This window comes from Podarcis erhardii (assembly GCF_964252035.2).
Source record: "Podarcis erhardii genome assembly, chromosome: 16".
Classification (NCBI taxonomy): Eukaryota; Metazoa; Chordata; class Lepidosauria; order Squamata; family Lacertidae; genus Podarcis; species Podarcis erhardii.
Window position 1 is genome coordinate 8040683 of NC_138514.1, and position 18941 is coordinate 8059623.

Genomic DNA, 18941 nt, shown 5'->3' on the forward strand with positions numbered 1-18941 from the left:
GGTGGGGAACATAGTGGTGGATCTTTTAGATTCTTTTTTAAAGTGCGGGAAATTGAAATTTCCTCCCTTTCTTGATTTTCTTCCTTAACTGTTCCTTGTTCCTGAGAAATTTCTGTGGCTGGTGGGCTGTTATGGACAGTTGGACTGTTTTTAGTCTCTACTTCCATTTCTTTGGCCTCATTTGGTGTTGAGCTCAGTGTGTCAGGTCTGTTGGAGGTCATCTTTTGTTCGGCAATGTTAAGGTCCTTTGTAGTACTTAAAGTAGGGGTACCTATTTCGTCTGAAGCTAATATTTGATATCTCAGCCAGGAATTTGTGGTTTCATTACTGGAGTTTTTCCTTGCCATTTCATATTCTAAAGGCGGCTGGATTTGAAGCTCTGCATCTATACATTTGAAAGTTCCATTAGTAGCTCTCTTTTTGACTATGCATTTTGGGGAAAAAGCTGGTAAGTGTAAAGTTTGATTGTGTGTTGTTTCTGCTGCATTTTGTTGACCCTGTTGGTGAATTTCGGTCAATCTGGCCTGTAGTTTCGTCAATTTACTGAGTATGTTTATTTGTTCTTTATCTGGTAGCTTGGTAAAGTTACTCAGCAGATCTTCTTCTTCTGGGACTGTCCAGTCTATTGTGTCAAGGGCGAGGTTGTTATTTGATGCTACAGTCGCATGGTTTGGGAGCTTGGATTTTTCTTGCGTGATTTTCCGGGTAGCTGGCTGCGGTTTCTCCCATCTACTGGGTTCTTCCACGGGGGTAGGGCAGATGTCGGCTTCTGGTGGAATGGCCTTGTTCATCTTGTTCTGTCTTTTAGATGCAATCAATGGTCTGGGTGATATATCTTCAAAGTGTCGGCGCGGGATAATTCCTTTCTGGGCTAAATGAGCCTTTTCCCTTAAGAGTTTGGTTGGAATTCTATGGCTACCAAATCTTAGTAGTACTTTTTTGGAATATCCATCGTTAGTAAGCCTCTTGACTACTTTTAAGTCAATACTTCCACCCTCAAGGCTAAGGAGCAAATTTAGATGATGTCTGGCCCAGAAAGGTGACTCCCAATAAGGTAGGGGCCCTCTATATGGAAAAATGTGGAGAACAATCTCACATGGCCTCAGTATCAGGTTGATTGAGTGAGGGGGGCTTCCTCTAGTTTTTGGCTGGTTTAGAGACATAAATTTGTATTTGTTCTGTTTATCTCCAGGGCTTGTTAAGGATGGCAAAAAGGGAGTGAGTTGCCTCCTTTCATCTGGGTTGTCCAGCTTCTTGGAGATGTTTTGTAATTGTTCAAAGATTTTTTGAACTGTTTGAGCAGTCAGTAGGCAGCATTCCTCTAGCAGCTCCACCTTTCTATCAATTAGTGCTTGTGCCTCTGTTATGGGAGTAGTAGCCTTGTCCTCATTTATTCCTAGGGATATCTCTTCAATTGTCTTTTCATGCGAAGAGTTGAGGAAGGTTTTGGGAGGAGATACGTGCTGTTTTTGAGGTAGCAGGTAATTATCTAGATTACTCTGTTTGAAACCAGAGGACTCTGTGTCAGTTTCTGTATCAAGACACCTGAGTCTTTTGGCTCTTCTCATTGCTAGATTCTTCTTAAGTCGATGAGATCAGACTTCTAAATAGAGTGGTAAAGTGCTAAGGTTCTCAGGTCGCAATCTCGTTCAATTTTCATTCAGTCCTGGCTGGGCTGCTGCGAGGAGTTTAAAAACTGGGGCCAATTTTAGCACTCCTTTGAAGTACCCCCCTCTTCTTCCCAGTTTGTTAAAACAACTGAGATGTTTGGGGGTCCACGAAGTTAGAAGTGGTGGGAGAAATTTGTGGTTTTATAAATTTGTAGTTTTTAGGGTTAAAAGCCGATTAAAAGTCCTTAAGAATCCTTGGAATAAGTTTATCACAAGGAGTCGACGAGAAACTGGGAGGGAGTGCCTTAATGCCCGGAGGGGAATGTCTGAGAGCCTTCGTTAAAGCTTCATTAGCTTCTTTAAGTCCCGGCACCGAGGAGGATAAGATAAGATGTTCAAAAGCACAGCGAAATGGTGAAAGGAAATAAAATCCAAAAGGGGAAGGAGAGCCAGCAACATTTAGCTAAAAGATCTCTTTGAGCTCCGATAAGAGCGTCTTACCTCGGCGCCATCTTGAAGAGAAGACTCTAGTTGTTTAGTAATGTTCGACTCTTTGTGACCCCATGGACCAGAGCACGCCAGGCACTCCTGTCTTCCACTGCCTCCCGCAGTTTAGTCAAACTCATGCTGATAGCTTCGAGAACACTATCCAACCATCTCGTCCTCTGTCTTCCCCTTCTCCTTGTGTCCTCAATCTTTCCCAACATCAGGGTCTTTTCCAGGGAGTCTTCTCTTCTCATGAGGTGGGCAAAGTATTGGAGTTTCAGCTTCACAATCTGTGCTTCCAGTGAGCCTGGGGTGACTTACATACAGTCAAAGCAAGACAGTCCCTACCTGCAGGCTTACAATCTAAGCACACACACCACACAAGGCAAAATTGACTGGGAGGGAAGAGGAAAATCAGAATCCAGACACAGGCACCAGTTTCTAAACAGTTGTTCTTCTAATGACCACCTGGCACTGTTCAGAGGCAGGAAGTGCCTAATGGAACTAAGCCTCTGGCAGAGCTGGAGACATGAGCCCTGGGTCTTAACTCTCCCACTGAGGCAGCCTGGTGGAATGGCTGCCCCAGATAACAGTTGAGAAGAGAGGAGGCCTTGTGGAGCAGAGCCAATGGGCTGAGGTCTGACAAGCCTACATTTACCGGTTAATGGTTCACAGGCCCAGTTAACTGTAGTAGAAAGATGATCTTGGAAAACTGCTACAAGGTGATACAAGGAAACTCAGTTAGGGGGGAGTTGAGGAAGTCAGTTAACAATGGAATTTAAAATGAACTTTAGAAGGAATATGTGTTCTTATTTTAGTTTTTTCTTTCTTTCTTGTAGTATTGTAATGTGTTTTCTTTTGTATGTTTTATATGTTATATCTGTTAAAATCAATGAAATTTTTGGGAAAATAATAATAATAAATGGTTCACAGGCCCATGGTTGAAGTTGGGGAGATGGGGCTGTTATCCTCCTGAGCTCTTTGCAATATGCAAAATAAATTCAGTTCATTTTACATTCTTATGCAGGACACAGTTTCTGAAACAATGCATGAAATGAAATACGCTGTCCTTGGAAATTCACATTTTTATTTTTTTGTGATTTATTTATTTTTTACAATCAACTAGTTTATATAAAAATTTGTTAGGGGAAAGTGTGCATTTTGATGCATATCTGAGAAGAAACACTCACACAAAATGCTTGGAAAATGTGTTTATTGGTGAAAACTGCATACAAAGGTGTGTATTATTAGTTCACACTAAAATGCTGATGAATTTTCATGAGGATGAAAAAAAAAATCACAAATGTTTTCCTTTTTTAAAAAACATGTTAGCCTACAATCCATTACATGATATACCAGGGAGTGTGGCCAATGGTCATCTATGTGTTTTCTTGTATGTTTGAGGTTTCCACCACCACCCAAAAAATGAAAATTTACCAATATGCACTGTCCAGTTTTAAAAATGCATACATACTTTCTTTAGGTTTCATTATCCAAAACTCATTGAACACTGTGGGTGTCTGTTTCATATCTACGGGCTTTAAATTGGAATTTATTGAATCTAGCATTTCTTTTGACCTGGCTTTGTTAACATGCATAATTGGGACACGGGCAACATGAAAAAGAGCTGGACAGGGAGTTGCAAAGACTGTAAGACAGGAAGTGAGCTGTTCTAAGCCAGTTGTTAGACATATTGATCCTGAATATCTTATGGGCATTAGCAAGAGAACTGCAAGGCTAGCTGTCATGTTTCAGGCACATGTCAGAATTATCTCAACCCCTAGAGCTGATTGGACCCTGGATTTTTGAACCGCTATTCACTTCACTCTAAGGGACTGTTCGGACATAATGCCAACCATGGTTTGGTCAAGTTTGAAAAACCTCATGCATACATGAGTGGAGTGGAGCTGAGTGGAGTTGCTAAGGCTTGTTTTCTAGCAAGTGGGTCACTGTTGACTAGGCAGGAGAAGAGGTTGGTGAGGTGCAAATGCAGAAGCAGGATTGGCTCCACAGGCATGTTTCCAACCTCTCCTTCCTGGTTAGCAATGGCAGCCCACTTGCCAATAAGATAGCACAGTAGGTCTGCCTCATCCTGTGAGCCACTTGGGGGCTTGAGTAGAGCAATAATGGACCCCAATGCATCAGCTCGTTTGACTTGGCCTTTCTGCTTTCTGTTTTGCATTCCAAATGGCTTTTCCTTCTACATCATGTGGACATGGGACATCATGTGATCGCAGATTTCTCTAGTGGTTAATGATGAAAGCAAATGATGTAAAACTGGTCAACTATGAACCCTTTCCTATGATTCCAAATAAGTCTGAAAACGAGTCTCCAACTGTCAGCATTTCTCCCAAGATCATTTTTGCTTCTGCTTCTTTCCTCCTTTTTTTTGCTTCAGGCAATCTTTCTCTCCCTCTCAAAAACATTGTAGCTGCAGCCCAAATGAATGGGGGAAAATAGCACAGAAATTTGGGGAAGAGATACAACCTAAAAGAAGCCATTTAGGCTTCTCTTTGATAGCAGATAAATTTTAGCACATGTAATCTTGTACAGCAGTTTTGAGCTTTAAATTCAACTTCACTAGTTTTTTTGTGAGTTTCTCCCCCCCTACAAAAAGATTTTATTCACCTTTTTTGCATGGTGTAATTGAGGTCTAGTATATAACACAAACAGATGGACCATTCAGCTTTATGTGTTCAGTTAATAGTTACATATAAACCTTCTGTGCACATACAAAGCTAGATGTCAGGGAGAAGAGTTCTAGCCTGCTGTTGTCCCTGACATTCTAGTTTTCTGTGGTTAGGGGATTATTCTATAGCAAAGCATTCAAACATAGGTTTTACTCCTGTAAGCTGAAATGTTGCAGCTCAGGGATAGTTATAAACACCTGCTATGTTGCTGTAGTATAGCTTCCATACTCCTTGATCAGGCATAGGCAAACTCCAGATGTTTTGGGACTACAACTCCCATCATCCCTAGCTAACAGGACTAGTGGTCAGGGATGATGGGAATTATAGTCTCAAAACATCTGGAGGGCCGAGTTTGCCTATGCCTGTCCTTGATCACAGACCATACTGGCTGGGATTTATGGGATTCCACAACATCTGGAAAACAGCATGTTGGTTACCCCTAAACTAGAATATTGATTCCATGTTGCCAATAAGATACTGGGGTGAACAATGGTTTGTTCAAAAATGTAAGCTTTTGAACTTTCATTCTCTGCATCTTACTTGGGGATGAGGTGTTGGGGAGCATATAAGCCTGAGGGACACTGCAGCTTATGCATGATCTAAAACAAGGTTTATGTATTCAGATTAGTTATACCTATTTAGGCTTAGTTATGCATTGGGATACTGGATTATGTTAAATTAAATTTTACTCAAAGTCTGTTGATCTCAATGGTCCTCCTGAGGACACACACAGAATATATAACCATGAGTCACTGGACAGGAGGACCTATACATCACTGCTGGAGTACACCTCCCATGATCCCTGACCATTGGCTAGGGCTGATTGGCTCTTGAATCCATCAAGAACTAGAGGGCTAAAGTTCTTCACCATTGGATTAAGGGTTTGTCTTGATAACTGTGTGGGAGAAGTTGAATTCCAAGAAGTGTTTGAAGGCATTGCATGTGTGTTTTAAGAGGGAGCTCTAGATATAAAGAGCGGAAAGTTTGCAGGTGATCTATGGTTGGTTGAACATTATGGAGCTAAAATAAATCAGATTGCGGGCTAGATCAGGGCTGGTGACTCAGATGATGGTGGACCAACTCCCATGAGCCCCAGCAAGCATGGCCAATGCAGGGATTATGGGAGTTGGGGGCAAACAAAATTTGGAGGGCCACAGGTTTCTCAGTTCTGGGTTTGATGGATCAGGGAATCACAGAGTTCAAAATAACCTCACATATCATCTAGTCCAACCCCTTGGTGATGGAAAATATTCACTACTACAACATCCCTGATAGGTATAATAATAATAATAATAATTTATTATTTATACCCTGCCAGCCACTCTGGGCGGCTTCCATAAAAAACAAAAATACAGTAAGATATCACACGTTAAAAACTTCCCTCAACAGGGCTGCCTTAAGATGTCTTCTGAATGTCAGGTAGTTGTTTATCGCTTTGACATCTGCTGGAAGGGCGTTCCACAGGGCGGGCACCACTACCGAGAAGGCCCTCTGCCTGGTTCCCTGTAGCTTTGCTTCTCGCAATGAGGGAACCGCCAGAAGGCCCTCGGCGCTGGACCTCAGCGTCCGGGCAGAATGATGGGGGTGGAGACGCTCCTTCAGATATACTGGACCGAGGCCGTTTAGGGCTTTAAAGGTCAGCACCAACACTTTGAATTGTGCTCGGAAACGTACTGGGAGCCAATGTAGGTCTTTCAAGACCGGTGTTATATGGTCTCGGCGGCCGCTCCCAGTCACCAGTCTAGCTGCCGCATTCTGGATTAGTTGTAGTTTCCGAGTCACCTTCAAAGGTAGCCCCACGTAGAGTGCATTGCAGTAGTCCAAGCGGGAGATAACCAGAGCATGCACCACTCTGGCGAGACAGTCCGCAGGCAGATAGGGTCTCAGCCTACGTACCAGATGGAGCTGGTAAACAGCTGCCCTGGACAGAGCCATCCAACCTCTGCTTTTAAAACAAAACAAAACAAAACAAAACAAAACAAAACAAAACAAAACAAAACAAAACAAAACAAAACAAAACAAAACAAAACAAACAACCAAACCAAACCAAACCAAACCAAACCAAAACAAAACAAAACAAAACAAAACAAAACAAAACAAAAAAATCAAGCATATAATGGAGTGTCCACCACCTTCCAATGGAAGGGAAAATTGGGATAAATTTGAGAAATGATGGGGTAAGGATTTCATCTATCTTGCCTACATGGGAGTTCACCTATATTACCAAAGTGCCCCAAATGAGTTCTGGATAAAACAATCTGCCATTTAAAGCAACAGTTAATTCCTTCCTTTCTGTTTAGTGGATGGCGGCTGGGAGGTCTGGAGTGAATGGTCGGTCTGCAGTCCCGAGTGTGAGCACATGAGGATCCGGGAATGCAGTGCTCCACCTCCACGGAATGGTGGGAAATTCTGTGAAGGTCCAAGCCAAGAGTCAGAGAACTGCACCGAAGGACTTTGCATTCAAGGTAAATAGCTTTCATGGGAAGTCAATGTCTTTTCCCCCTCCCTCTCTGTCCCTTAAATTAAGACTCTCAGCCAAGTCTATGATTCATGTTGCAGACTGGAGAGAGTTGTCTGCAGTGAAATCAGTCGACAAAGGAGCCTCTGTGTGTGTGTGTGTTCATAGCTTTGAAATTCATTCTGCCGATGTCTTTTGCTTGGAGATCAAATCCTTTGAAGTCCATAGAAAGGGTTATATTGGCTGGAAGCGAAGTTTTGGATTCCTCCTGTGGTGAATAATTTATCAATGATTACTTGGGATGGTCCAACATGTATCAGTTGCTCAGAAACAGATGGTGTCAAAGGAAGGTCGCACAGACTGAAATATACTTCCTTCTGTTCTTTGTATGTCCAGATTAGCAGTGAACCTACAGACTCCTCTTTTGATTTTGGAATGGGGATGTTTGAAGAATTTGATCTTTGCAAATTCCTATGTGAATCAACTTGATCCACATCTCTCAAACTAATTTGCAGATTAGAATTTTGAGTGGTGTCTCTCTCCCCTAGCCTTAAATATGGATCGATGCAGAAATTGAATAAAAAGAAATGTACAAGTGGCATGGATCAGAAACAGAGAACAATTTCCTAAAATGGATTGAATATCAATGCAAAGGGATGTTAGTAATTGCCAGTGTCAGACTCTGCCTTCCCCCATCACCATATTGCAGTTGGTGGGCCTCAGTCCTCTGAAGTGAGACCTAGAGATAGAAAGTTTGAGAACTGTAGACAATGCTGAACTAGATGGACCAATGGTCTTACTTGGTTATAAGGCAGAATTCCGTTTCTGTTTGGGGGTTAGCTGAAGGCACTGCTCAGGCATTCACATACCCCATGCAGTACTAGACATAGGGAAACATAAATTAATACTTATTGAAATAATTGGAAAAGAGATCTAGGACAGGAGATACCAACTGCTAGCTGGAATTGGATCTGGTAAAATGTCCCTCAACAAACAATTAACTGAGTGGGGAGGCAGAACCAGAGGTGACGGCAACTGAACAGAAGCCCAAACATGTTTGCAATCCTGATATCCCCGCAAGGCGGGTGAGTCTTGTGGCTGAGCCATGCTATACCGCATCTTTTAAAACTTGGCAGGCAGCGTTTGGGAAACTTGTTGGGACGTCTTCGTTGCTTTTGTCCAATTCTGAGCCTCTTGAGCAGATGTACCATGACTCTTGAGCCTCGTATCTACAGCTGCGCCTGCACAGTTGCTTGCCTGACTGAGGATTTCTTACTTGCTTGTAAGCAAGAGCCTCCATCCACCTGTCAATCACCTGCTGTTATCATTCTGCCACTTCATGACTTCAAAGGGCCTCACTGTAATCGCTGATCAGCTGATCAGACAGAGCAAGCCTCCTTGAAGTTTGTTTGCAGATGGCAGACTATGCCTGCAAACTGACATTTTCCCTCTGAAGACTGGCAAGCTGACAGCAAGGCCCCTTAAGCTGCACTAGCAGGTTCCTGATGCAGAACTTGCTGGTGCAGCCAATCCCAGTGGGGCTGGCTGTCAGCGCTGATCAACTCTTGTCAGTGAGCCCCACTTGCAAAGGAACCACCAGGAGCTCACTTTAAGTGCCTGATGGTTCCGTTGGAATCACACGCTTATCTGCCGCGTGCCTGACATCACATGTGAAGTCAGGTGTGGGGTAAGTGCATGTGGTTTTGAGAAAACGGCTTTGCAGGCTAAGTTGGAACTCATACCAGGCCTAAATAGGCCTGCAGGGCAGAGGTTACTAAACCCTTGCAAGCAATGATTGTTCTTGTAGAGCGAGACTCCTTGGTGTACAGACCTGTGAACATCTATTGAGTTCCGTTCCTATGAATCCATCATGCTGTTTTCTGCTTGATTGTCTTGCTGTGCAAGAAATGAACTGTTTGCTATGGGTACTCATTAGGTAGACCTCTGTATTTCTATGTGTATTTTTGCACTATGCATGTTAGCTAAAATGCATCACAGAGTCATAGAGGTGGAAGAGACCTCAAAAGTCATCTCATCCAGTCACCTGCTGATGCTGGAAATCTACTGCTACTACACACCTTAAAGATAGCCACCCAGCCTATTTAGCAAACAAGAGTCTATCACCTTTTATCTGTTCCACTGTTAAAGCAGTTCATTCCACCAGGAAGTTTCTTCCTAATGTTGACTCAAAATCCCCTTTCTTGGAAATTTAAACTCAGTGGTTTGTGTCCTTTCCTCTGGAGCAAAAGAAAACAAAAATTGACCCATCACTTAGGTGGCAGCCTTTCAGATATTTGAAGATGGCCATCATATTGTCTCTTCCCTGCGGCAAGCATGCCCAACTCCTTCAACCATTCCTCATGGTCTCCTTCCCAATCCTCCTCTGGACACATTCCATTTGGCCTAGTTTCCTTTTAAACTGCTGGGTAAAAGCTACTTGCTGCTTGTGGGATGAAAGACCCAAAAAACTGTGGCCATCCATAAACCAAATACTTGCTCACAGCTGGACAGAACAACCACAACAAAGGCTGCCACCGAGAACCTCACTTTTCATTTAAGCGGGATAATGTTTGGATCCATACCTGTTAATATTTTACAGTTCTGGAAAAAACATGTTTTTGTGACAGAGTAACTCAGATTCTGATTCCTTGCATTTATCTTGCCCAAATTGTTCTGCTTTTGCTGGTTGTGATGAGGAACCCAGTGTCAGGCAGGCTGCTGAAGCTTCTGGAAGTTCATTTTCATGTCTTTCCTCACAGCCCTAGTCCTAGACCAGATGGTGCCCTAGCCAGGAAGGTGGAATGCTTTTCAGCCTGAGGGCTACATTTCCTCATGGGAAATCTTCAGGGGCATGAAATCCAATGGAAATGGAAAAAGAAGTGGAAATTACCAGTGTTCATTTATTCATCCCATGTCCAGAACAGAAATCAATACCGACTGACGTTCGTTGTTGTTTTCAGTCTGCAAATGATATGTAATCAATGGCATTTTGTCCATCATTTGAACTGCATTTCCTTTGCATTGAAATTAAAGGTGTGGAAACTATTACATTGTTAATTAACTTTAACTTGTGTAAATTGCATGAAATAATGGGACAGTGAGACAAATTAGGTAGTATTTGGTGGCAGCTGAACTGCAGTAGAGTGTCCAAAGTGAAAGAAACTAAAATGCAAAAAGAGGATTGTTGATGGCAACACATCTCAGATACTCGAAAACCAACATTCCCCCAGGCTAGTCTCTAAAGTGAGGCCTTTGTGCTTGGGTGCTTTAACTCAGCTCTGCAGCCGATTGAAACTATATTACATAAGGTGATCCTAGGCATTTCCCTTCCTATCTTCCCCCCTATTAGTGTACTGTTTGTTTGGTTACAGGCATCTGCTCCTCATGTAGCCACTAGCTTTAGTGAAAAGCTTGCGTTTAAATCCCATCAGATAGAACAGAAGGTCCTTGAGACAGGGGCAGCTTCAAATGTTGCCTTTTGCTTAAGCTTGTAGAAAACAAAACCTTGACTTTTGTCCAGTTGTGCTGCTAGACACAAGCTCAAATAGCAGATTTCTTTCCAAAAGGATTAGTGTTGTATCAAGATCCAAGTTAAGGATGCACTGCTGGGAACATAGCAAAGCAAAAAATCATAATGAAATGAAATAAAAAATGAAAACTTTGTGCTTTGGAGATCCTGTTGCTAGTCATCCCTCCAAGAGTCAAGGAAATATTTTTTCCCCTTTTGCCAAGAGACACGAATGTAGAAAGTAGTTGTGTTTATTTCTGACAATGGTAAATGTGAAAAGGATCTAGAGGTCCTAGTAGACCACAAACTTAACATGAGTCAACAGTGCGGTGAGGCAGCTTTGCTCCTACCGGCTTCCTGGTGACTGCGTTTTGAAATAATTGCAGTTTGTTTTGGGAAGCATCAAAAGACCAATGCTCTTTGGAGTTGGAACTTTGTCCATCAAGTCTTGAAACTTTTGGCTGGTAAGACCACTGAGTTTATGTCCATGCACCTGAACAAAACTGCCACTCTTCCATTCTGAAACCATGGTAGTGGAATCTGAGCCATTAAGCTTGCATTCATACATACTTGTCATTGTATCCGCTTGCTTCTGGGTTTTGTATTTTTTGAGAGATGTTATCAGCTCCAGCGCTCCCCTTCTTGTGAAGGAGAGTGAGCCCTTGCAGGGGAACAGTGGAAAACAAGAATAAAGCTGAGATCAGCACAGGTTCCCCATGTCCAGCCAGTGTTACTGTCCTTTATCTGAACTAGGAATATGCATTTTATTCAGAACACCAATCTACCTCTCTTTGTTCAATCAGAATGAAATATTAAGTGAATATGTTTTCTCAACTATGTGAATTACGGTATATATATTTTTCTGGAAAATGGAGCAGTCTATTTTCAGTCTATGTCAGTTTGACATGTGCTTGTTCGTTAGTCCATCGTGTCCCCTTTCTGTGTTAATCTGTGATTATTTTTTTAAAAGAAAAGCACAGAAATTCGTAGGCAAATGCCCATTTTATTCTAAAGTTAGCATTTTGCAATACATTTTGGTATTATTATTTCTTAGCCAAGATGACTCATTAGCCAAGAATGCTCATTTTGGAGAATTGTAGAATGTGAAGGATCAATATTGTGATCCATGCATTAGTCCACAGGTGCGGATCAGACCAGTTTGTACTGGAATTTACAGAAATAAAATTTCTCAAGTTCCTATTTCCCTTTACTCCTTTGTGTGTCACACTATATGTATACGTCAAATAATCTTCAGGCTTCCCATGTTTATTTTTGCTTTCTCAGCTGGTAGGAATTGGTGCAATTATCCTGTCTTGGTTCCTTTTCTCCACCTCTCTATCTCCCCTTTCCTTCTTGTTTCAATATGTGCCTTTCCAGCTCTGATTTTCCCCATGGGGAATTGTGAAGGAAACGTAGTGCAAAGCTTCAGAAAAGTAATCTCTGAGGCTATTTTTTTGGAGGCACAACTTGCTAACGCTGTTCCTTTCGCGAGGCCAAAAACATATGTGAACCAGTTCTGTCATTCAGAAGCAGAGTTTCTTCCCCAACTTCCTTGTTCAAACTTTGTGTTGGCAGTGCACCGCTGACAGTTGTACCGGTCTACTCAGAGACTGGACAGGCTTTTGCTACCTGGTCTAATTAAAAGAAGAGGGGGAATGAATGAGAAAGGAGGAGGGAGCAGATAAGGTGGGTTTACTGTTCATTTGGTCACTTTTGGTGGAAAGGTGTCCTTCGGCACCTTTGAGAGTGATGGTCACATGCTGAGGCTGCGGGGCACCTGGACAGGTACAGAGTGCCACTGAAGCTGTCCTGAGTCACCTGAGCAGAGTTATGGAGCTTTGAGAGTAAGGGACTTGCAAAGACTTCCCCACTTTTTGTTAAAATAAATAAATAGTGTAAGTTATAGGGAGAAGGGGCAGGGATGATTTGCAGCTCAGTGGCAGAGTACCTGTTTTCAATCGCCAGCATCTCTGAGAAGGGCTGGGAGGAATCTAATCTAAAGAGCTTCCAAAGCAACTACTCTATTCTGAAGTTAAAAATGGAAAGCGTAATGCTGGTGGTCAACAAAAGAGGTTTAAAGACTCTCTCAAGGCAATTTTTTAAAAAATGTAATATAAACACCAACAATTGGGAAACACTTGCCTGTGAGTGCTCCAGTTGGAGAACAGCCTTTACCAAAGGTGTCATGGGCTTTGAAGACACTCGAACTCAGAACAAAAGGGTGAAACTAAGAGGAAGGCACGCTTGGCAAATACACACCGTGATCAACTCCTGCCTGGAAACCAATGTTCCCACAGTGGAAGGACGCGTGGATCCAGAATTGGCCTCCACAGTCACCTACAGACTCATTGTTAAAACCGTGTTTATGGAAGACAATCTTACTCGGCTACAAGGGATCGCCGAAGAAGAAGAAGAAGAAGAAGAAGAAGAAGAAGAAGAAGAAGAAGAAGCTGAAGAGCTGGAATTACTGAGCTAGATGCACCAATGCCCGAACTCAGTACAAGGCAGCTTTCTGTGTTCCTAACTACTGTCCCTGCCCCAAGGAACCCCAAACAGGTTGTAATTTCTTTGTGTTGATTGCTGAGCCTCATCTCTTTCTCTCTGCATCTGGCTGCATTCAACCCCCTGCCCCCAGCAGCACAGCACAGTCCAGTTCATGCTTGTTTGTTTATAACCTACCCCCTTCTGCAAGTGTTTTAAGGCTTGATGGGCTGAACTCTGGAACACAACACCAGCAAAGAGAATGGAGTAGTCAATGTCCCCCCCCCCCCAGTTTTTGGACTACAGTTTCCTGCATCCTTGATCTTTGCTGCCTAGACACTGGTGAAGGAAGGAGGTTCTGTGGGGTCGGTGTGCCCCAGGTGCCATTTTTTTTCCTGGCCCACGTAGGACCAGTCTGGATAGTTGGCCTTGGTGAAGACTTGACGTTTTCATCCCCAAAAAAGTTTTTGCTTTGAGTTCCTACTGAAATGAGGCTGCATTTTAATGTTATATTTTAATCTTGTTTTTTAAGTTGTACAGTGGTGCCTCGCAAGACGAAAAGAATCCGTTCCACGAGTCTCTTCGTCTAGCGGTTTTTTCGTCTTGCGAAGCAAGCCCATTAGCAGCTTAGCGGATTAGCACTATTAGCGGCTTAGCGGCTTTTAGCGGCTTAGCGGATAAGCAGGTAAGCGGCTTAGCGGCTTAGAAAAAGGGGGGGAAAGGGGGGGAAGTCGGAAAAACTCGCAAGACATTTTCGTCTTGCGAAGCAAGCCCATAGGGAAATTTGTCTTGCGAAGCACCTCCAATACGGAAAACCCTTTCGTCTAGCGGGTTTTTCATCTTGTGAGGCATTCATCTTGTGGGGCACCACTGTATTTCAATCAATTATTTTATACCTGGTGTTAGCCGCCCTGAGACTGGTCTTGGCTGAAGAGGGCGGGGTATAAATAAAATTAATTATTATTATTATAGCTCCACCCCTGGGTGCACAGCATGTGCGCCACTCCAGATGCCATAGCAGGAACAGTAGTCCAACAACATCTGGAGGGCACCACCATGTTGGCTCTCCCAACCTAAGAAATGGGGGGAAAATTGTTGTTGTTGTTGTTGTTGTTATTATTATTATTATTATTATTATTATTATTGAAATGGAAAAAAATTCAAAAAAACCCCCATTGCCCTGCAATTTGTATCAGTCAGTGGGTAGCGTCTTTGAGCGTTTGAGAAATCTCATTGCAGGTATCTTATTTGAATGTATTTTGCCCCTTTCCTGCTGTGCCCTTAATGATAGAAGTTTGTCCTCAATATGCACAGCAGCTTTCATTCTGACATTTCAGTCTTGAAGGGAAGAATTCCTTTCTGGCTTCCTTGGAAGAAGGCGCTTGGGTCAAGCTGGTATGCATACTTGAAATGCAAAGCTTCATGTAGAACATGTGTCATCGCTCCCCCCCCCCCTCCTTCCAGTGCCTCAGTCTCCAAAGCAGATATTGTGTTACCTTTCATTTTGCATCTTTCCAGACATGTTTTCTGTAAATGGGGGGGGGGAGGGGTTGAGCAGGTGTTCAAACATCAAACAGACAATTACAGCATAAGCATGCATTAAAAGCACAGTGCAGTATCCCACTGCTTAAGGGAGACCTTGGATACCACATTTCACTGCGTTTTGTGTTTGTGTGTGTGTGTTTTGTTTTCCTGGGTCTCTTCAAAAATAAGTGAAGGGCTGAATTAGTGTTCAAACTTTTTTTTTTTTTAAAAAAAATAGAATTGTGTATTAGTAAGCAGTAGGGAAATCTGCAAGAAAAGATGTAGATTCATCTTCCCTCCTAAAGGAGTCTCTCTTATGCATGCATCATGTGTAGGGGAGTCATGAATAAAGTGAGTTAGCATATCCGTGATTCTAGACCTGCCCCTAACATCCACCTGTAAGGTGTGGTTGTAGGCATTGCATGCAGACTTTCCCCTACATTTTGGAACCCTTCAAGACAGGGTTCCTGAGCATACTTGCTTGGAAGCAAATATAATTGAATTAAATAGAGTTAATCCTTAATATGGACACGGGTGGCGCTGTGGGTTAAACCACAGTGCTGCTTGGGCTTGCCGATCAGAAGATTGGTGGTTCGAATCCTCGTGACGGGGTGAGCGCCTGTTTTTTGGTCCCTGCTCCTGCCAACCTAGCAGTTTGAAAGCACACAGTGCAAGTACATAAATAGGTACCACTCTGGCGGGAAGATAAACGGCATTTCTGTGCACTGCTCTGGTTTCGCCAGAAGCTGCTTAGTCATGCTGGCCACATGAATTGGAAGCTGTACGCCGGCTGCGGAAGTGCACAAACGCCAGCTCCCTCGGACTGTAAAGTGAGATGAGCACCGCAACCCCAGAGTCATTCACAACTGAACTTAACTGTCAGGGGTCCCTTTACCTTTGCCTTAAAGGTTGGCTAGGTTGGCAGGAGCAGGGACCGAGCAAAGGGAGCTCACCCCGTTGAGGGGATTCGAACCGCCGACCTTCTGATCGGCAAGCCCTAGGATCAGTGGTTTAACCCACAGCACCATCCACGTCCCTTTACCTTTGCCTTATTCCTCAATAAATAGGCCTATGATTGTTCTGCACCTTGAATAAGATTGTCATCACATCCATAACTACTTCTAAGTAGATATATCAACTAATAGTTGATTTCTTGCATTTTTTGCAGCCACTAACACAGTGGTAACTCTGGTTACAAACACTTCAGGTAACAGACTCCGCTAACCCGGAAGTAGTACCTCGGGTTAAGAACTTTATTTCAGTATGAAAACAGAAATCTAGCAGTGGCAGCACAGCAGCAGTGGGAAGCCCCATTAGTTAAAGTGGTACCTCAGGTTCAGAATGGATTCAGGTTAAGGACAGACCTCCGGAACGAATTAAATTCGTAATCAGAGGTACCACTGTACTTGTTTGCTTATACAGAACCATCTACTTGGTTTTTAAAAAGTGGTTTGATGAGTCCCTGCCACAAGGGGGTTAATATATATATATATATAAAAAACCCCAACAGAGGAAGAGGAAGGAAAGGAAGGCAAGGGTAAATGAGAAATATATGCACACATACTAGAATTTGGTATGCAAAATTCCAGAAACAATCTTGGTCCCCTCTGTTTCAGAAAGGGTGAGAAAAGCACACAAATGTCCCCTGCAAGCCTTCTTCAGGTCTGCACACTAAATTTGAATCAAATCCAAGTGAGGATTTGGGGAGAATTGTGCAAGTTTTGCTTTCTGATGCTGCTTGCATTGTCCTCCACAAACTGGCAGGTGGATGTCTGAAGTAGGAGAGTTCCTGTACTTATGGAGGGTCCTAATACATTTTAGAGCGGCCAGAATTCTGAAATGGGTGGTGAGCCTCCCTTTGGAAGATTGCCCTCCAAATAAGCATGGGGAATAAATTTGATTCAGTTTGTATTTAAAGGTGAACCTACCTGCTTTGCCCTTCCTGAAATGAACTGGGACATAGCTATCCTTCAAATATTACACATATCCAAAATCTTCAGTGTAGTTTTGCAGCACAAAAAATGCATATATTAGGGTAAAGTATGCATAGGAATGTATATATCAGTGGGAATTGCATGCAAAAAAATTCATTGTATTTGGAGGAAGTATTTTGGGAAAATGTGTATATTAGGCAAAATTGCCTACAAAAGTCTTTATATCAGGATAAATTCCTGCTAAAATGCTGGTGAATTTTTATGAGGATGTTAATTTTAAAAAATTGCTAAGGTGGAAATATGGAAAACTGAGGTAGAAATATGGAAAACTGAAACTGGAAAAATGAGAAACAGAGATACAAAAATTGAGAGTCACCCAACCCTAACTCCAAGTCAAGGAGGGCTATTGGGGAGGGGGATAGAGTAGTATGCTGAGTCCTACACCCCCTTTGTTTTACAATCAATATAAACATCTGAAAAGAACTATTAATGAAGGGGGGGCAGGTTGAATACCACATTCCTACTCATTTGTCCAGAACTGGATTTCCTGTATTATGAATTCTTGCAAGCCAAAGCACATAGATTTACAAATATTGCTCATGAATTTAATTCACCACAATGATTTAAATTATTTGTTCTGTGGTGATTTTCAAATATTGTGACAACATGTTTCAATGCAAATAGTCCACATTTATACTTAGGCGCTGTTTTCCAATGCTTTAATGAAGATGCACGTTTTAAAATCACCCTTCCCACCCACTGCTGCTCTGCTGAAATTCACCCCCTTCTTGAACCTACTTTGCTATATCTTTTTTTTAAAAAAAAAAACAGCCACCAGGGCTTGCTTCTAACATGTAATTCTTCCTCAAGAGACTGCAAGCTAATTATCTGTAATGCATTATGTATGAGTCTGTGGGCTAGTTTACACCTTGGAGCGGCGGTTAGTGAGTGACAGAAAAGCACAAGTGTGAAGCAGAGTGTTCAGTGCAGAGATGTGTACCAGGAAACAGCATCTATTTCTATGATGATGTTATCAGAAAAAACTCTGGTAGAATGTTGCAGTTGTTTCCACTAAGTATATATTTCTTGCTGGTATTAATCTCTATGTGTGATAACATGAGGTGGAGGTTTAAACCCTTTTATGCACAGTGGTACCTTGGTTCTCATACTTAATCCATTCCGGAAGTCTGTTCCAAAACCAAAGCGTTCCAAAACCAAAGCGGGCTTTCCCATAGAAAGTAATGCAAAATGGATTAATCCATTCCGGACTTTTAACAACAACCCCTCAATTTAACATGAATTTTACTATCTTATGAGACCATTGATCCACAAAATAAAAGCAATAATCAATGTACTGTACTATAAAATAAATAAGTATTGTAGATAATAAAAATATAAAATAAAATAAAAATTCTTACCTGCACTGTTGATAGTCATTGTTTGGATGGGGGGCTTTTATCCATTTCTGCAGTCACACAATCAATCAATCAGTAGATGAACTGGGTTCCACACAGCCTCAAAAACAAATTAACCGAAAAAGCCTCAAAAACAAAAACACAAAATAAATAGCAAAAACAAAAGCGCCAAACTTAATCCGTTCCAGAAATCCGTTTGACTTCTGAAATGTTCAAAAACCAAGGCGCAGCTTCCGGCTGGTGCAGGCACCCCGGAAACAATAGCCGACAACCGCTTTGGACATTTGGCTTCCAAAAAACATTTGAAAACTGGAACACTTACTTCTGGGTTTTTGATGTTTGGGAACCAAGGTGTTTGAGAACCAAGGTACCACTGTATGCCCGAAGTGGTCCATTTCTGTTGCTACACCCAAATCTCTGAACAGCGAGAGACTCCAGGGGTGCCGATGCCTACCCAGGGTTCAGCTTTTTTGGAATGAATGTCATTGACGACTCTGGTTTCTTTAGGATATATGGTTTTATTTGTTCATACATACAACCTGAGCACAAGATGGAAGGGCTCACAGCAGACCAACAAACTTTGCCTCTCCATTAGACTTCCAGGGCCTTGGATTCAGCCCATAGAGCAAATCAAGCCTCTCTAGCATCCAACTCCAGCCCAGACTAGCAGAATGACTAGTCCCTTGGCTTGTTATTTCCCCACCCCTATGGTGATGTGATATCCAGCCAATTAAGGATGAAGGAGAAGGTCTGCTCTCTCCTGAAAGAACATAATTCCCTCAGCTGCCTCTATGACAGACACAGTGGCGTAGCGTGGGTTGTCAGCACCCGGGGC

General features: G+C 42.5%; 1 protein-coding gene across 2 annotated transcripts in view; it reads left to right on the forward strand.

Moving 5' to 3' along the window:
- Positions 1-18941, forward strand: part of UNC5D (unc-5 netrin receptor D) — a 431213-nt gene that overhangs the window by 311944 nt on the left and 100328 nt on the right. For both annotated transcript variants that reach the window (XM_081843277.1, XM_081843278.1), the window contains exon 7: positions 7087-7251. In XM_081843277.1, the coding sequence (XP_081699403.1) occupies positions 7087-7251 (165 nt within the window). The remainder of the gene's footprint in view (positions 1-7086; positions 7252-18941) is intronic.